This window comes from Ovis canadensis, chromosome 3, assembly GCF_042477335.2.
Source record: "Ovis canadensis isolate MfBH-ARS-UI-01 breed Bighorn chromosome 3, ARS-UI_OviCan_v2, whole genome shotgun sequence".
NCBI classification, from domain to species: Eukaryota; Metazoa; Chordata; class Mammalia; order Artiodactyla; family Bovidae; genus Ovis; species Ovis canadensis.
The window spans coordinates 136,571,664-136,591,245 of NC_091247.1; the positions used below are offsets into that span (position 1 = coordinate 136,571,664).

Below are 19,582 nucleotides of genomic sequence, written 5' to 3' on the forward strand. Positions count from 1 at the left end.
GGTTGCAAATTGGGGGGACACAGTGTAATAATGGGAAAATCATTAAGTACTGACTTCATAAAATTCTAAGGCACTTAAAGGGTGCCTTTCATCTCGGAAATTCTACAAAGGAACCAAAATCATCGCAAGCCTATTTCCAAAAAGCAAACAAAACCTCACTGAGAGATGGTACTATAATTTCTTGAGTTTGCGTCAGTCTGTTTTCTGTAGTTAGAAAAAAGGTGCCGGGTTTGGGTTACAAAGGCAGTGTTCCACTATAAAAACCTGCTGGTTGCTATGGCAACGAACATCTCTGGTCCTCCCTTTTCTGTAGCATCCTTCTTACATCTGAATCAAATCAAAGGACTATCTGTGATGGCCAGGGTTCAGTGCTTCCTCTGCAGGAGGATATAAAAATGCATATACATACATATGCTCATACCCAAAATACATCATCAAAGGGCTAACCAGGGCCTTCCCTCGGGGCTCAGTGGGAAAGAATCCTCCTGCCAGTGCAGGGGACACAGGTTTGATCCCTGGTCCAGGAATATCCCACAGGACGGGGGAAAACTAGGCCCACGTGCCACAACTACCGAGCCTGTCCTAGAGCCCACGAGCCTTAACTACGGAGCCCAAGCGCCACAACTACTGAAGCCTGCGTGCCTGCAGCCTGTGCTCCGCAACAAGAGAAACTGCTCCACTGAGAAACTTGAGCACCGCAACTGCAGAGCAGCCCCTGCTCACCGCAAATAGAGAAAGCCTGCGTGCAGCAACGAAGGGCTGGCACAGCCATACATATATAAATAAATCTTAAAAACAAAAAAGAAAGGGGGGGGCGAATCAGAGGTGAAACAAAAGCTCAAAAATGGGTACCATTTGTCCTCTCCTTACAAACATCTATCAGGAAATACCCAGGCAGGAGAGTGTGAATATGAAGGAAGGTGAGCTAGGAAGCCTTAGCAGTGGACACTTCTTCCTGCCTAGAGCATCTCAGACTTTCGGTCAATTCTTTTCAGAAAGGCTCACATGAGGCCAGGGCTCCCTGGAGCACTGCCATTTTCCATCTGCAAAACTGTTGACCTGAGCTCCTCCAAAGCAGTGCCCATGTCTGACTGGTCATAGGGCCCAGCACAGAGCCAGGTAGGTTCACAAAGAAGCACTTAGGACAATGAAGCGTGCTCTGGAATAAGGCAGCCACTCCTTACATTTTCTACGAAGATCTCAAGTTAGAACCCGTCCTGCTTCAACTTGTGCCTGCCTGAGAAGCCAGGGAACTCTAGATCCACGCTCTCGGGTGTACAGTTTGGGACCTACAGGGGCCTGCAGTGCAGCGCTGCTACTGGTTTCCATCACTATGGTCCTGAGTCTTGACCACTGACGCTTCCCCAGACCTGGGACAAAACAAAGAGTAAATGAGAAGTTACAGCACTAATGTGGTTTATCGTCTCCTTTCCAGGACTAAGGCTGCTCGTCACTTAGCTAGATTTAATTGCAAAACATGTTTGTTTTAGAAAAGCTACGAAAATACCAAAAGGCCGGTGGAAGAGAAATAGAGCTCCCATCGTTCTGCTTGTCCAGAGGCTGTGTGTGTGCATGCTTAGCTGCTCAGCCGTGTCCATCTCAGGTTCCTCTGTCCACGGGGATTCTCCAGGCAAGAATACTGCCATGGGTTGCTATGCCCTCCTCCAGGGGATCTTCCCAACCTAGGGGTCGAACCCAGGTCTCCTGCACTGTGGGGGATTCTTCACCATCTGAGCCACCAAGGTAGCCCAAGAATACTAGAGTGAGTAGCCATCCCCTTCTCCAGGGGATCTTCCGACCCAGGGATCGAATCAGGGTCTCCCGCACTGCAGGCAGATTCTTTACCATCTGAGCCACCAGGCTGCCAGTGTCTGCACTGGAATTTCTGGTCACTACCCTTCCAGGGATTGCGGCCGTTCTGCCTAATGGTTAGAGGAAAAGGCTCGGGAAAGCAGACCAATACGGATTCAAGTTCGAGCCTTTCCACTTTTTACTGGTATAATCATGCTAGAGTCATTTGTCCCTGTTTGAGCCTCAGTTCTTCATGCATAAAATGAGGATAACTGCACTTATTTGCTTTCAGGCAAAATTAAAACGCATACAAACTCTGCTGCTAAGCTGCTAAGTCACTTCAGTCGTGCCCGACTCTGTGCGACCCCATAGACGGCAGCCCACCAGGCTCCCCTGTCCCTGAGATTCTCTAGGCAAGAACCCTGGAACAAATACTATTCAACATACACATAGAATCTAACATCACTATGAACATTTTCTATGACAAATATTAAAATATGGCTTTAAAAAAATCACTCCTGTAAGTACAGTTATTTGACAAAGTTACTTAAAAATAGACAAAGTTACTTTAAAATAGATGGTACACTTAAAGATATTCTTTTTCCTCTGTCCCAGGAATGTCACTTCAAAGTATCTTTCCTAGAGAAACTCTCCCACAAATATACAGACCTTCTCAGAATCAGCCTGCCTGTCCAGCATTAGGAGAGTGGCTACAAACACTCTCTGGTTTACTCATATACTAAATAATGTACATCAGTATAAATGGGAATGAAGCTGGATAAATTCATAAACATCATGTTCGGAAAAAATAGCCAGTTACAAAAGAGGTGCCATTTATATAAATATTTAATACAAAAAACAGTACTATAAATTGCTGACGGATTCTTTGGTTGGTTGGTTGGTTGGTTTTTATTTTCCAGAAGGAGAACTGAGCCTCTGACAGCCTTTATGGATTCTCCTCATGTGTAAAACCATTAAAAGGATGAAACACAACAAATTCAGGTTACGGAGACCTCTGAGAAACTAGAAAGGGAGAAGATGTCAAGGTACTGTGTCTGGAACCACTTATTTCTTAAAAAAAAAAAAAATCTGAACACGTGCATACCTGCGGTGGTTTCATGTTGATGAATGGCAAGACCAATTTAAAAAAAAATCTGGTACAAGCATGGCAAAATATTAACATCTGTTAAATCTACGTGGTAGGTCTATGAGTGCCACAACTTAAAAAAAAATAGTGTAAGCTGCTGTTTCTGATGGGCCATTTCATTACCTTATCATTTTGGAATCTGATGTCACTGCATTTACTTCCATAGGACATTAACTGCAACCTTAAAATCAACAACCACAGTAGGCTTAGGAATATTAATTTAAGAAAATTAAAATCTACTGAGGGTTTAATAAGCTAGCTGCCCTAGAAAAACATCCAGCCTCATTTTAACTTATTGTTTAAATAAACTAAGGAACAATTATCCAATGGTAAAGAACCCACTTGCCAACGCTGGAGATGCAAGAGATGTGGGTTCAATCCCTGGGTCAGGAAGACCCCCTGGAGGAGGGTGCAGCAACCCACTCCAGTATTCTTGCCTGGAGAACCCCATGGACAGAGGCGCCTGGCGGGCTACATACAGTCCACAGGATCACAAAGAGTCAGACACAACTGAAACAATTTAGCACAGACCCGCACAGGGAACTAGATCCCACATGCCGCCACTAAGAGTTTGCACGTCACAACTAAAGAAAGATCCTGCATGCTGCCACTGAGACCCAGAGCAGCCAAAGAGGGGGGAAATTATTTACCAACAAAGTAACTGTGATTTCTGAAATGTTCAAAGTATCAGAAAACATAAAGTAATCTTTGGGTACAGATTTAATATCTCTCTCAACTGTATATGTATTATTCTTATTAAACAAATCAGCTATCATTAACATCACCCCAAATGTGCAACAAATAATTTTTAAAAATGAAGGCTGAGAAGGCATCAACATTAATTTAAAGGAAACCACATAAATATGTGATTATTTCATTCATCTCTTATTTGCCCAAAGAAAAGTTTCAAAAACTGTTTGTTGAAACAGCAAAACCATCTTTAAACAGCATAAAGCTGAAGAGCTCTCCTTTTAATTCTTTCTTTATAAATAGAGCCTAATTTGAGCCCTGAGTACTTAAAATCATTTTAAATTGCCAAAGTGCTAGTTAAGTTTCTCAACAGAATTCAATGCGCTCCCACCTACCCAAACAGTAGGAGCGTGTCTGGGCACTAAAACGGACAAAGATGTGGTATAAATAAGAGCCCTCACGGCTCCCATGGTGGTACAGTACATGAATGAGCCGCCTGAATGAAAGGAGACTCTCACTTTAATTTTGGCGCCCACATATCCAACAGATGATGCCAAGGCAGTGAGTACCTCTAAATCGCTCAGCACATGAGGTAAACTTTGGCTGGCTCTATAAAAGAAATATTACTTGATAATTTGCTTAAGTCAGGAGGTTTTGACAAGCACAGTGGCCTTTCCCAAATGAAAACACACGTAATAAAAGCATACTCGTTTCACCATTATAATACACTCATGGGTCAGCTTACAAAACATTAAGTGTGAATTTCTGGGTACAACAAACAGTTTCAACTTCCCTCTCGGTCAGACACATGCACTGTAACCCATGTGAACCTCTCGGTAATTAACCTTGGTGCATATAACAACTACTAAATATCTAGTGATATTTAGCAAGCCACAGGAGTAACTTACAAATATGAGTAATTAAGCCACATATAGCAACACCTTATTACCTACAAACACGAAATCTTGTTTTATTATGTTAACATGAGTCATAAACCAACTTAAATTCCTAGTACCAAGGATAGCACAAGGGAGCTATAGATGTTTCCTAAGGGGAGGACCAAGCTTTTCCTAAGCTTGAAAGTGGTCTGCTGAGAGTTATTCCTGTTCTTTCATCTCTGGAGCTAAGACGGTGGACCACAATGATTAAGGCAGTAAGAATACATATTCTTTATACTGTAACAGCTTTTGCAAACATATGGAAGGATAAATGAAAGTGTTAGTTGATCAGTCGTGTCTGACTCTTTGTGACCCCATGAACCGTAGCCCACCAGGCTCCTCTTGTCCATGGAATTCTCCAGGCAAGAATATTTGGAGTGGGTTGCCATTTCCCTCTCCAAGACTTTACATTAAATAGAATTTGTTGAGAGGTAACATCTAGTTCAAAAGTGTTGAAAGCAAATTTTTATTTTTAAATGACAAACTCTACCATCTCTTCTGTTTTACCCTTTGGTCTTTCCTTACCATAAGTGATACTGGAACTATGCCTGTTGAAAGTTTCTAAACACATGAGCTAGAGCTCTCAAAATGCTCCCTTTGTGGGGAGGAGGAGGAGATGGGGAGGAAGAATATCACTCCAGAAAAAATGAACCAAAAGCATAACCTTTGATTCAATACATTTACAACCAGAGAAAGAAATTCATGAAAATGAAACTATACATATGGACGGCAGGGTATTTTTAAAGAGAAGGAACTGCAAAAAATGGCGCAGGAATAACTATGGCATTTATGTGCAGACATCTTACAGGGGATCAAATTCTAACTGGATCAAAGATTAAAACATACAAAAAGAAAAATCATACAATGTATTGTAGAACACCGTGGTGTTTATGGTTTTTTAAAGAGTCACTTAAAAGGCTATTCTAAGAATGACACAAACCTTTAATAAGTGCTAAAATTTTTTAAATTTCTTCATGGCAAGGTCTGGTTAGCATATATTCCATGTTTGCTACATGCTACCTCTATATACATGCGAGGTATCATTAAGTCAGTGTGGAAGGCAGAATTCTGAGAGAGACCCCAAGACTCCTACGCACTGGTGTATACACCTTGTATGATAACCTCTCCTTGTGTGTAAACAAGACCTGTGAGTAAGATGGGATTTTACCTCCATGATTAGGTTACATTATTTGTCAAGGGTAAAAGAATTTTGCAGATATAATTAAGGTCCCTAATCAGCTGACTTCAGTTCATCAAAAGGTGGAATAACTGAGTGGGCCTGGCCTATCAGGTCTCTAGAGGTGGTGCGACAGAGATACTTGTCTGCTGGCCTTGAAGAAATAAACTGCCATGTTGTAGAGAGGGCCATGTGGCAGGAACAGCAGGCAGCTGGGCAGCCTGTGAGGGCCGAGGGCCTCAGTTCTACAGCTGCAAAGAACTTAACTCGGTAAAGAACAGATGAGCGCAGAAAGGGATCCCAGGCCTCAGACAAGACTGTAATCCTGGCTGACACCTTGATTTTAGGCTGATGAAACTTAATGAGAAGAGACGCAGGTAAACTGGGCCTGAACTCTCGGCTCATGGAAACTGTGATGATAAATAGGTGTCGCTTTAAGTTGCTAGATTTGCAGGAATTTGTTACATGACAGGGGAAAATTAACAGGCAAAAATGACAAACAGAAAAAAAAAAACGCAAAACAACCTATTTAATAAGTAAAAACTCCTACCAATCAATGTGAGATTAACAATCCAAAAAATAAATGACCAGAATATATAAACAGGTAATTCACAATAAAGAGAAATGTTTATAAGTGTATAAAAATATGATTAACACATTGTACTATAATCACATAAGATGTAACCGTTGGGAAAATCTAGGTGGTGGGAGAGGGTAAATGGACACCTCCGTACTACTTTCTGCAACTTCCTCTGCCTCTAAAATTATTTCAAAATATTTAAAAATACAGGTAATCTCATTCGTATCAGGAAAAATATAAATTAAAATGAGGTACCAGTTTTCACCTACCAGATTGGCAAGCATCAAAAAACCTTGCAATACACTATGTGTCAGAAAAATGTGAGCTGAGGCATGTTGATACATTGATGGTTACATAAACTCTAACAGTTTCACTCTCTACTGTACCTTCAGCTCCTACTGTTTGACAAGGTAACAGAGTTCAATTTCACAATACCATAACTTAAAAGGCACATACCCTTTGATGAGCAAACCCACGTTTAAGAATTTAGCTTTCAAATGGAAGATCTGCTGGAGAAGGGATAGGCTACCCACTCCAGTATTCTTGGGCTTCCCTTGTGGCTCAGCTAGTAAAGAATCCGCCTGCAATGCAGGAGACCTGGGTTTGATCCCTGGGTTGGGAAGATCCCCTGGAGAAGGGAAAGGCTACCCACTCCAGTATTCTGGCCTAGAGAATTCCATGGACTATACAGTCCATGGGGTTGCAAAGAGTCGGTCACAACTGAGTGACTTTCATATATTCTTCACATGTGCAAAAAGAAGCATGCCCCAGTGTGGTGAGTGAGGTGCCTATAGTAATTAAAGACTGAAAGCAATACATGTTTCCTGTAATAAGGAAATGGTAAAATAAATTACGGACTACCCATAGACTGGAATCCTGTATAGCAATTATAACAAGTTCGATTAGTCTGCATTGATAAAGATCAAGAGTAGAATATGTTTTCCAGCTTCTCAAGTCCTGCTGAGCAATTTCACAGCATACCCACATTCACTTATTTGGTCAGTATTTACATGTCCCAAGTATGTATCATGCTCCATGTCTGGATAAAAAGGATGTAACTATCCCCATGTGAGAAGATGGAGCAAGCGCCCACAGGCAGAGAGGGGAGGCAGGGGAGCCCACAAAGAACAGAGACCAGGGCTCAAGGGACAAGAGGGCATAAAAGACATAGGTCAGATGAAGAGGCTCGGGTGACAGGCTGGGATTCTGTCCTGCTGAAGGATTTAAAGCAAACTCTTGACAAGACACTCAGTGAAGCACACAGTTACTGTAAAAACCAAACAGGGGTCCAGCTGGAGAAGCTCAGGATCTGGAGACCACGTGTGATTTCATGAGAGATGTCTTAGGGCATCTCAACTTGAGCACTTCCAGTAAGCTGCGTCACCCAGGCACAGCCCTGCACCGCATCCCTGCCAAGACCTCCAGAACCCTGAGGACAGCATGAAGTCCTCTTGAAACACGCCATCTTGCGTACTGGAGTCAGAGGACATACTCGACACATTGCCCTCGCTTGGAGAAATATTTACAAGCAGATGTCTCAAGCACCTGGACATGCTTCCCTTAACCATGTTCCTTTATTAGTTCTTCATCCAACATTTAAGGATGGAGTCAAAGGAGCAAGCTATTCCGCTGCATTTCTACAACCTTCCTGTCTTCTGAGCTCTTAATGGCTGAAGCGTTCAAGCACCATCCCGGATGCCAACACACAGCCTGAACAGCTCTTACTGAATGGATCTTACATTTTCAGATAAATTAAAATCTATGCCAACTAGTGTTCAGTCTCAAATCGAGGCCACCTGTTCCAATTAGTGAGATTAAAATAGTATACCACTGACTATCTGAAGTCGAGTCCCAAGTCTTCTGGATTATCACAAAATCTTTACAAAAAACAGAAAAAAACAAAAAAAAAAAGGAGAGAATTTCGGTCCTAACACACAGTTGCACTCACAGGAGTAAATATATCCAGGTGACGAAGTATAGCTTTCACTAAGGACAGACTTTATTTCTGGACAAGCGCTTACATCAAAATTTCTGAAAAAGGCTGCAGCTCAAGGCATCATTTAATTTCCTTACAACAAGCTTACAGATACAGCTTAATTAGATTCAACTTTACTTCAGAAAAACACAGAGCTTAAATTTCCTCTCCACCCATCTTTCTGTCCCTGCCTGAAATTCCCAAAGAATCTGCATCTTCTGGATGTTCCACTGTTTAGCCCCACGCCCTCCATTGTCTCAGTTTTTCTCAGGTCATCAGAAGACTAGAAAGACAGCCTGGAACACAACTCTCAATTTCCCAACCTCTCCCAAGCATTCCTATCCCAACAAGCCTGCCTTCAACTCACCAGAGTGTGCTTTTGTTCATCCCAAACATTCAGTTATTTAAATTTTTGCAATCCATGAGAAGAAGAAAAATCTCTTAGCATTTTCAAGACCAAAGGTCTTAACTGTTTCATAAAGGAAGAGAGATGATGACACATCAAGGCTAGTGTTTTCCTGAATGATTCTGAATCATTTTAGGTGGACAAAATTGAAAGCATTAAATACACACAGAATCAGAGAGAGTGAGTTAGTTCCTTGAAAACAATCCTCAACCCAACACAGCTGTTTGAGGATGGGAGAGAGTCTGGGTTCTGCGCTAACAGCCCCTTTACCAAGCTCCCACGTTTGCTCATCCCCTTTTTTATCTGGTGCAGAGGCCTCAGAGGCCCAGACGATATTCACCTAGAGTAGATAACACTGCTGTTGTTTTTTTAGTTGCTCAGTTGTGTCTGACTCTTTGCGACCCCATAGACTATAGCCCCCCAGGCTCCTCTGTCCTTGGGATTCTCCAGGCAAGAATATTGGAGTGGGCTGCCATTTCCTTCTCCAGGGGATCTTCCCAACCCAGGGATCGAACCTGCATCTCCAGCACTGGCAGGTGGATTCTTTACCACTGAGGTACCAGGGAAGCCCAAACTGATTTAGAAATATTAAATAAATTAAGTTGCTGGTGGTCTGCGTAGGAAGTGTGGGAATGAGTGAGGTTTGGGGAACTCTGCACTAGACAGAGGATGACTCAGTGTCAGAACAACCCACACTGTGATGGGTCTGCCAACCCCACTTCTCACGGTCATTCACACAAGCAGGCAGGGGGAGGAGCGGCGTCCCAGGTTGACTCCAGACTGAACCCTTTGCTCCAACCCTCAAATCTGGAAGCAAATTGAGGCAGTGGTGTTGGGGATGAAGAGGAAAAGGTGGTTGAGAAAATTTAGGAAGCAAACCATCAGATGTGGTGGGTAAGGGGGCTGACTGAGTGGGCTTCCCCGGCATCCAGTTTGGGGACTGGCTGTATGGGAGAAGTATTCATCAGGAATTGGGGGCGGGGGTGTGAGAGAACAAATTAAGTTTGGCACACAGACTTTGAGGTGCCCGTGGGACATCTGCATAGAAACATGAGCACACAAATATGAAAGAGAAAGCTGCTCGGGCGTGTCCGACTCTGTGACCCCATGAACTGGAGCCCACCGGGCTCCTCTGTCCATGGGATTTTCCAGGCAAGAATACTGGAGTGGGTTGCCATTTTCTTTCCCAAGGGATCTTCCCAACCAGGGACTGAAACTGGGTCTCCTGCATTGCAGGCAGACTCTTTACCACCTGAGCCACTAGGGAAAGGGTAGAAACATACTATGTAATAAAGCCACACCTAGGTTGAGCTCTCAGATCAGCTCATGAGGCAGGAAGTACACACACTTTCACGCAGGGAGGCGTGCCCCTCAGGACAGACATGCCAGCTCCCGGAAGGTGACAGACCCCACCCCTGGCTTCCCCCAGGGTGCCAGCGCACGACCGTTTCTTAGGCTAAGAAGCTGATGATGTTGCTGGCTTGTGTTCAGGGGCTGTGTTGTATGGAAATTATATATGCCAAAGACAAAGGGTGCTGGAAGATGCTCTCAAAAGAGACTCACAGGAACAGAGCGCTTCAGAGGTGACAGAAGACTGAGGCTGAAATTCTAAGTTAAATCCGCACGTGATGTATTCTATGACTTTTGCGTCTGGTACGTGTTTTTTCCCAATACCCTTTCCCAACAGGTAGGAGGTCAAGACAAAGATGAACTCACATCACAAAACTTGATTTTTTGGGGGAAAAAAAAGGACCATAAAAGGGACCTCAGAAAAGATTTTTTAGAAAAATTTTCATCACACCCCACAGCATGTGGGACATTAGTTTCCTGCCCAGAGATTGAACCTGTGCCCCTGCAATGGAAGGCAGAGTCTTAACCACTGAACCACACGGGAAGCCCCAGAAAAGAGAATTTTAAAACAGTCGCAGCAGATCCAATACAGCTAAGTAGTTTAACATATGAATTGTTACCCCTCCTATTCACTCCAACCCCACCAGAAATCTGGAACTAAATTCAGAAGCATAATGGCCTACCACTAAATTATTCAAATTCACTTTGTTTACCCCCAAATCACAAAATTTTAAATCTGTTCATTAATTAATTCTCTACTGAAAATAATTTTTTCATCAAGTTCAATTTTGAGATGTTTATCACATAACTTAGCAATTAGTATGGTATTTAAAGCGTTTTAAGGACTTCCCTGGTGGCTCAGACGGTAAAAGCGTCTGCCTACAATGTAGGAGTCCTGGGTTCAATCCCTGGGTCGAGAAGATCCCTCTGGAGAAGGAAATGGCAACCTACTCCAGTACTCTTGCCTGGAAAATCCCATGGATGGACGGAGGAGCCTGGTAGGCTACAGTCCATGGGGTCACAAAGAGTTGGACACAACTGAGCGACTTCACTTTACTTTGAAGTGTTTTAAGTAGCTTTCTTTTAAGAAAGTCTCTTCTAAGACAGGAGCTGGTATAGTGCTTAGTCCTTAAATCAGTTTGTATTCATTCTATCTGGTTACAGTCTGGTTGGATTTATTCTTGCAAAGTATAAATAGAATGATGTGGAGTTAAATGTCTGAATTCTCTTCCAGTGCTAACACGGTGAAATCTTTAAGTCTAACTTTCCAACCTCTGCCTTAAGGGTTAGAAGGATATGCCCGCCCAGTGAAGCTTGAGTCTTACAAAGAGATCCTGTGAGGCCAGAAAGTGACTCAACTATCACAAGAAGAAACCACCCTTGTTTTGTCCTTCCACTGCTCATCCTTCAAACACACCAGGAAGAATATGACTCTTTAACAATGTCTTTAAGTTGTAAGCTTATTCAACAGCCTTGAAGATGTCCCCAACTACTGTCAAAATTCTTAAGCCCTAGGCATTATAAGAAGTTTATAAACGATCACTCTAAATTGTTCATCCACCGAATGCTTACTGGGAACAACCACCCACCTGCAGAGTACCAGCAGTGTGCAGTTTCCTAACAATCTTGAGTGTGCAGTCTGGCGGGCCCCCAGCAGAGGTGGAGCACATTCATCCCCAAGCCCTGAGCAGGTTTCTTAAGACAGAACTGCTCTTCTGCACTCAGCTCAGAGGCAGAAGACTGGGAAGTGGCTAAAATGCCAGCTCTGGAATTAGATCTGGATTCGCCAAACCCAAGCGCCACTATTTCCCAACAGCCACAGGCCTTGGACAAATCACTTAACCCACCTGGGCTTTAACTCCCCCATCTGTAAAACATAAGTATAAATAGGATATCGTGAGGATTAAGGAGTGCATTTGAATTGTTTACTATTGGCACCTGGTATATAGTAATGAACTGGTTCAGTTCAGTTCAGTCGCTCAGTCGTGTCCGACTCTGCAACCCCATAAATCGCAGCACGCCAGGCCTCCCTGTCCATCATCAACTCCCGCAGTTCACTCAGATTCACGTCCACTGAGTTGGTGATGCCATCCAGCCATCTCATCCTGTGTCGTCCCCTTCTCCTCCTGCCCCCAATCCCTCCCAGCATCAAAGTCTTTTCCAATGAGTCAACTCTTTGCATGAGGTGGCCAAAGCACTGGAGTTTCAGCATCATTCCTTCCAAAGAAATCCCAGGGTTGATCTCCTTCAGAATGGACTGGTTGGATCTCCTTGCAGTCCAAGGGACTCTCAAGAGTCTTCTCCAACACCACAGTTCAAAAGCACCAATTCTTTGGCACTCAGCCTTCTTCACAGTCCAACTCTCACATCCATACATGACTACTGGAAAAACCACAGCCTTGACTAGATGGACCTTTGTTGGCAAAGTAATGTCTCTGCTTTTGAATATGCTATCTAGGTTGGTCATAACTTTTCTTCCAAGGAGTAAGCATCTTTTAATTTCATGGCTGCAGTAACCATCTGCAGTGATTTTGGAGCCCCAAAAAATAAAGTCTGACACTGTTTCCCCATCTATTTCCCATGAAATGATGGAACCAGATGGGAACTGGTACCTATTGGCTATTATCACTGTTGCTGCATTCTTCTCTTTACTTACGTTCAATTTTTGCCTTCTTATAGAGGAATAATCGACACAGACACTACATTCTCCTTCAAGCAGCATCGCCCTCTCCCAAGTCGGTGGAAGCAGCTGGATTATGCATAGATCATATATCCCCATGTTCCTTTTCTGAGGAATGTGAAGTCCTCACTCTGATTCACAGTACAGTGATTCATGGTTCTCTTCTCTCTCACCACTCCCCCCTCACCACGCTCCACTGAAAACACGAAAACACAATTAAACAAAGAAATGGCAGGGCTGAAACAAAGTCAAGCTGGGCTTGACTTAGCAGCCTCTCCTAAGTCAAGACCTGGGCAATTTCCACCCAGAAGCACGAGGCTCATTTCTGACCTTAACGGCAGACCTGGAAATTTAGGCAGTGGGTCTGAAGCAAACACATCCTGTGATCCAACTTGGTAGCAGCTGTCTTGGTGTTCCACAGCGGATGTGACAAGCGGGCGTGTTGCTGGAGGCTGGCAATTCGTTTTCCTCTAAAGGGAGAACCAGTGAGCCCACAGCAAAGCATCGCTTAAAAAACACAACACATCAATCCATTCATGCTATACTGAAGACAGTTACAACTCACACATTCATCCACCGACCATCCCTTTAATTAACTCTTTAGAAGAAAACAAATCACTGATTAAAAATTGTACTCACAGACCACTCACTCAAGTTACCCCTTCACCAGGTCAGTGTCACCTACAGAAGTCTGTTTCCACTCGCTCTGGTTTCTGTTCAGGAAGTAAGCATGCAATCATCAACTTATTACATCATTGCCCAACCATTTTCACAGTGAGAAGGGCTCTGACATCTTCCTCTCCCTGACTGCCTCTGGCCGTTACTCATCGTGCAGTTCTGGATCTATTTCCAGACCTCAGAAGGTTTAAAGATGTACTACAGGTGGCAACTATGCGGGACACAGGTTTTACTTCAGACACTAGAGACTTGTACTTACTATCATCACTTCCTCCTATAAAAGAGAAGGGTATTTCCTGGGGCTACAAGGATAAAAAAGATACATTCACTAGATACTAAATTTCCAGAGCGGCCAGACTGTTTCATCACCCATATCTTGCTGATGCCTAGAACAGCAGCGAGCACAGAGAAGGGGCTCAGAAATATTTGCTGAATGAAGCCCCGTGCTCTCCCAGCACCAGTGTCTATCGTTCATAAACATGTAAGCAATCAGTTGATGAGGAATGTGCAATGGAGGAAGGTACCACATGCTAAAAATCCAAGAAAAGTCTCTATATTATTCACAAAATCAGCAGTCTTTCCATTCTCAAGTTTATGAATATGTGTTTCAGATCAGTCGCTCAGTCATGTCCGACTCTTTACAACCCCATGGACTCCAGCACGCCAGGCTTCCCTGCCCATCACCAACTCCTGCTTGCTCAAACTCATGTCTTACATTGCAATAACAAAAACTGGATACCATCTATTGAGTCTTACTGTGTACCTGACATTTTATAGACATGACTCATTTATTACTAACAACACCTCAACGGTGTGGAAGAGGAAGCTAAGGCCTAGGATAACTGTAAGGTCCAAGGTCGAGTGCTTAGTAAGCAGCCCTAACTAGCAGAGGATCTGTCTTCTGCAAGCTAGCCGCATGAAAGCGGTTCTGTTGACGGAACAGTCTGGTCTGTGCAGGCAGGATGGAATAGAAGTTGATGACATCCAAGAGTAATGAGGAAGCTAAAGCACCAGCTATCTCCTCCTGAGGTTGTAAGTGGCTAAACCAAGGTGGGATGTCTGGGGAACACGAGAAGAAGGAAAGGAATCCAGAGGAATGTCAGAGATCCAGGGGCATGGCTGACAGACTAGAGATGGGGGGAAGGCAGGCACTCCAGACAACTAGCGGTTCTGATCAGTGGACCAACAGCATAAGGAACAAAAATTATTTACCTCACATATGGAGAAAAACAGCTACTACTGAGTATATACAACTACTGTTTTTACAAATTCTCTTACTGAAGACTCACAATCACTCCCCAAACTGGGGATTACTATCACCTTTTATGCATGGGCAACTGGAGGCTTGGAAAGGTTAGAGCCTGCCCAGCAGTCACCCCGTTGGGAAGTGTGAAGAGCCAGTTAAGATCCAAGTCTTCTGCTTCCAGAGCCCCAGCTGTCGACACTAGACCCTAGTGGCTGAAGATGGCTTTTTAGGACACTTAAAATTAGAACAGACAAAAATTTGATTCAGACATAATTAATAAAAACCAGTTACTATATAGAAAGCAGACTCCCTATATTCTTAAATAGATAATAGGCTTTATCTAGGACATGAAAAAAAAAGTATGATTCTAATTATGTACGTTCTTTCTTTTAAAATAAAGGGATATAATGTGCAGCGAGTTTTAACATGTACCATTTCTGAGTTTTACCCAGACGTAATTTAAAAATGTGAATGACCCTGACTTGTCAGCTTAGAGACAATCACAGAATTCATCAGTTACATTACATTTTCACCAAGGGGGGTGGGGGGGGGGGAGGAATTTAGGTTAATCCACCTGGCTGTAAAAATAGACTTGTGCACTGTTAAAATAGTACACTGCCTCATTATTATTCTAGTCTCAAAGGCTTAAACAAGCTCAGCAAGCAAGATGTCTATTTTCCCTGCTCTCTCAACAGGGTATCAATTTTGAACACAGAAAGTGACCATTCGGTAAACAAGACCCTGATCTCACTGAGTCTTGGCCCCCACCCAGGCAGAAACTTCTTATCTCTGAAAGGTTAATCAACTCCTCACACACACCTCCATTTCTCATTATAATGTTTTTAGGGGAGCTAATTTACCAAATAAGTCCACGAAAAGGTTCTTTTTAAATCCTATGTTAGAACCTTACTGTACGGCACAGGGAACTCTACTCTATGCCCTCTGGTGACCTAAATGGGAAGGAAATCCAAAAGAGAGGGGATATAGGTAAACGTATAGTCAATTCACTTTGCTGCACAGCAGAAACTAACACAACACTGTAAAGCAACTGCACTCCCATCGAAAAATAAATAAATGAATCCTATACTAGATGATTTATTGTCAAGGCAAAGGTGACATCAAGAAATTAAGTATCAGTGTTCCTTGAGGTTACCCTCAGCATCACATACTTGCTGAGTGTAAAGAAAATGTGTTTTTATAGCTACTTTCAAATGAGTACCACAAAACAGGAGTTAAAATCATCTACTGGGATGCTTTCTGCACGGGAAAATTGCTTCCGTCTGGCCTTCATTATAGCAGTCTTATGGCAGCCTTCAGGACAGATCAAAATTATATCAGCCTTATCTGAGTAAAGGTCTTTGCCGTAGAACTTGTGATCACAGCACACTGAAGTTCTAGCCTTTCTCAATTTGATTTTGTCCAGTGCTTACAAGATTTCATTTGCCCTATATAAGCTAATTTAGAATAATCAGTATATATATGTCTAACACAGTTTTAATATATGGTCTATATAAAAACCAGGTGTCTCCATGTAGTACTTTAACACGGTCAACAGAATTTTAAATAAAATAAGAAACCCCCTTCACAAACAGTTCCCCTACTTTAACAGGAAAGATGGGTGTGGAAATGGAACAGCAGCAGATACAGCAGAGATAAAGTCTGTCGCTGACTTACACATCTGCTTTGCCACTTTCCATCTCAGTAGTTAAGCTAAAAAGAGCTGAGTTTTGGAAAGTTCCGTGTGCTTTTGCCAAATTGCTTAAATGGTTCACAATGAGCCATCCCTCCCTCAAAGATTACTAATCCTGCTGTTTACACGAAGATTATCACAGTTGTGACAAGAGAAACCCAGCTTCCACACTTTTTTCAAACCTGAAATGTCTTCCGTCGACTACAACACTATGGACCACACATCCTCCTGACTACAAAGTCATCAGAAAAAGATCTTCATCTTCCTTTGCAGTTAACAGTGTATTAGTCAGCAGCCATCTCTCAACAAACGTCTAACTTTGGGTAACCAAAGATTTTTTATTGTCAATATTTTCTTACAAATGCAGTTTCTAGTTATTTTCACTACAAACTGTTATGGAACTTTTAAGAAAGTGCAGAAAAAGAGAGAGAGAATTCTTTCGTGGGGAGGGGAGAGCGGGCTGGATGCTGGAGATAAGTATTACTCCACTAAATGTACTTAATCCGAAAAAATTAAATCATTTTGTTAAACTGATTAACAGATGCGAGCACGATCCTACCTCCTGAACTTTAAGCAGAGGCTGGCACTCAACGACTAAGATCGTGCAAGAGAGCAGTTAGCGCAAAGAACACCTTCAGGCAATCCTCGCCCGAACAAATGCCAGGCGGAGGAGGTGCAGTTCTAAACGGCAGTTCAATCAGTCAAGGGGAGAGCCAAGTGTTCAACCTGGACGATCAAACATCCCGAGCAAAGCGATCCCCGAGGCAGGTGAGGCTTCCTCTCTCCGGAGGGACCGGCCCGCAGGCTGAGGCCTCCCTCCGTGTTCGAGCATTACATGGTTCGTCTCCGCTGCTCACTCTGAAAAGCTATTTTCGCCCACAGCCAAAATCAGCAACAGCAAATTACACAGCAAACAATGGAGAGGGCGCCTGCTCCTCACGACTAGAAACTCTGTACAGGCAGCGCGCAAGACCGACTTTTCACTGGGGCAAAGCCCGGAGGAGCGGCCGCGAGAAACCGGGAAGCGGGGTCTGCCGCCTGTCCACGCTCCGGCCGCGCACAGCCCAGAGCCCGAAAGCCCCGACGGCTGGGGATGCGCGGCGGCTGCACTTGAGTTTAGGAAGCTGGGAGGCCGAACGCCCGGGACACGACCACGCGGGCGGCGGGATCCCCTCGCGTCTGGCCCCGCGCGGCGAGCGCTCCCTGGCGGAGAGGGCGGCGGAGCGCCGGTCGTCGAGGAGACCCTGGCGCGGCGGGACAGACGAGCTGCGGTGGGCCTGGGCTTGGCGCTGCTCCCACCCCGGAGGGGAACTGGAGGTCTCGGAACCGCGCGGGCCGAGCTCCCACGCCCCCCTTCCCGTGCCCGTCAGCCCGAAAGGTCCAGGGAAGTCCGGGCTCCGAGCCGCAGGGAAGGGAGGGAGGGAGCCGGCGAAACGCGCAGGACGAGGTCGTCCCCGCGGGAGCCCACGCCCACCCAACCTCGCCGCTGGGAGGGCGCCCCCACCGCCACAGCGACCGCGACCCTCACCCTTCTCTTGTAGTGGTGGTGCCGGCCCGGGTCGGAATAGGTCCGGTCCACGGTGAGCGCCGTGTCGCTGCCAGGCATCTCGGCGCTGGCGCCGGGAACTTTCCCGGGGTCCAGTGCCGCCGCGCCGCGAGCTGCCGGCGTGCTCGGGCTCGGGCTCGGGCTCGCCCGGGGGAGCCTCGGCCAGGGGGCGGTGCGGGCTCCCGCAGCTGCTGCCAACACCCGCGCGGCCGCCCTGCGCCGCCGCCACTGCCGCTGCTGCGGAGTGGGGAGGGCGGGGGAGGCGGGGCCGGGAGGCGAGTCTCCGCCCCCTCCCGTCTCTGCCGCGCCCCCTGCGCGCCCCGCCCTCCAGAGACCCTCTCCAGGTGCCTCGGCTCTGCCTCCCTCGCTCGCTTACACTGGATGACACCTCCTTCCACACTGCCCTCTTTTCACTCAAGAGATGACTGGCATCTCCACTATTTGTTGACTTACCTGATGAAAGATGGATTTTGGTCAAGATGTTGAGGTATGCCTTTAATGCTTCCTTTCACGTCACTGGTATTCAACATGCACTTATGGGACATCGTGCTAGGCCCTGGGGTAGGGATCAGAATTCTTTTTTTTGTGTCTGAGGTCTTTTTTTTTTTTTTTTTAAAGGGCTCATGTTTTTCTTCTGATTCCACTGAGCAAAGACTACACTTCCCCTTAAACAACCATCTATAATGTTACGTATTTTTATTTTGCAAGTCTGGCTCACCTTTATGTTGGAAACTACTTGAAAATCAAGATACATCTTTTCATTTTAGTATTCCCTATTTCGAGTGAAGAGTTCCTCCCCACAAGAAATATGGAGTCTAGAGGAGACAGTGAAAACACTTCGTCTGGTTATAGACAGTGTACCAGTGGGAGAATGAGTTGAAATACTGAAAGTGCAGCTGCTCCAGAGAAGAGTTAGAGTTAGACCTTACCAGCCCAGAAGGAGGAGGATTGTGATCCTCTCCTTCAAAGGGCTGAGGGGGAAGGGAAGTGCAGGCAGAAGAAAAATCCTGAGCATAAAAATAAAGGTGCATGCTAAGTCACATCCAACTCTGGGCAACCCCTATGGACTGTACACCGCCAGGCTCCTCTGTCCATGGGATTCTCCAGGCAAGAATACTGGAGTGGGTTGCCATGCCTTCCTCCAGGGGATCTTCCCCACCCATAGATGGAACTCGCATCTCTTACCTCTACCTACATTGGCAGATGGGTTCTTTACCACTAACGCCACCTGGGAAGCCCAAAAACAAAGGTACATTCGGAAAACCTCAAGCCATCAGTTTAGGGAGTCTCTTCAGGAACAGAAAGACTGCATGGGAAAAGTAGGCGGCAACCATGTGGTGCAGGGCTCTACTTCAAGGCTAATTAGTTCAGCCCTATTGTTGGATACTGGGAGAGCTGCTGGAGGGTTGTAAAAGGGGACAAGACAATATCAGGATGGAAGGTAAAGAAGAAGAAATATCTAATAGCTGTGAGATGCACTGATTAAAGATGGGTAAGGGACACTGGCTAGAAGGCTACTGCAAAAATTGAGAACAGCTTCAGTGTCCTTCAGAAGGGGATTGAGTAAATTACAATATAGACATCCAGCTAAGTGCTGCTGCTGCTGCTAAGTTACATCAGTCATGTCCAACTCTGTGAGACCCCATAGACGGCAGCCCACCAGGCTCCCCCGTCCCTGGGATTCTCCA

At 44.9% G+C, this 19,582-nt stretch overlaps 1 protein-coding gene across 8 annotated transcripts in view; it reads right to left on the minus strand.

The window, feature by feature from the left end:
* TMCC3 (transmembrane and coiled-coil domain family 3) overlaps positions 1–19,582 on the minus strand; it is a 286,569-nt gene that overhangs the window by 52,139 nt on the left and 214,848 nt on the right. The window contains exon 1 of one of the 8 annotated variants that reach the window (XM_069584203.1): positions 17,877–18,143. The exons of the other annotated variants lie outside the window; for them this stretch is intronic. Coding sequence (XP_069440304.1) covers positions 17,877–17,954 — 78 coding nt within the window. The 5' untranslated portion in view covers positions 17,955–18,143. Of the gene's footprint in view, positions 1–17,876; positions 18,144–19,582 lie in introns of those variants that run through there. 8 annotated transcript variants of the gene reach the window in all.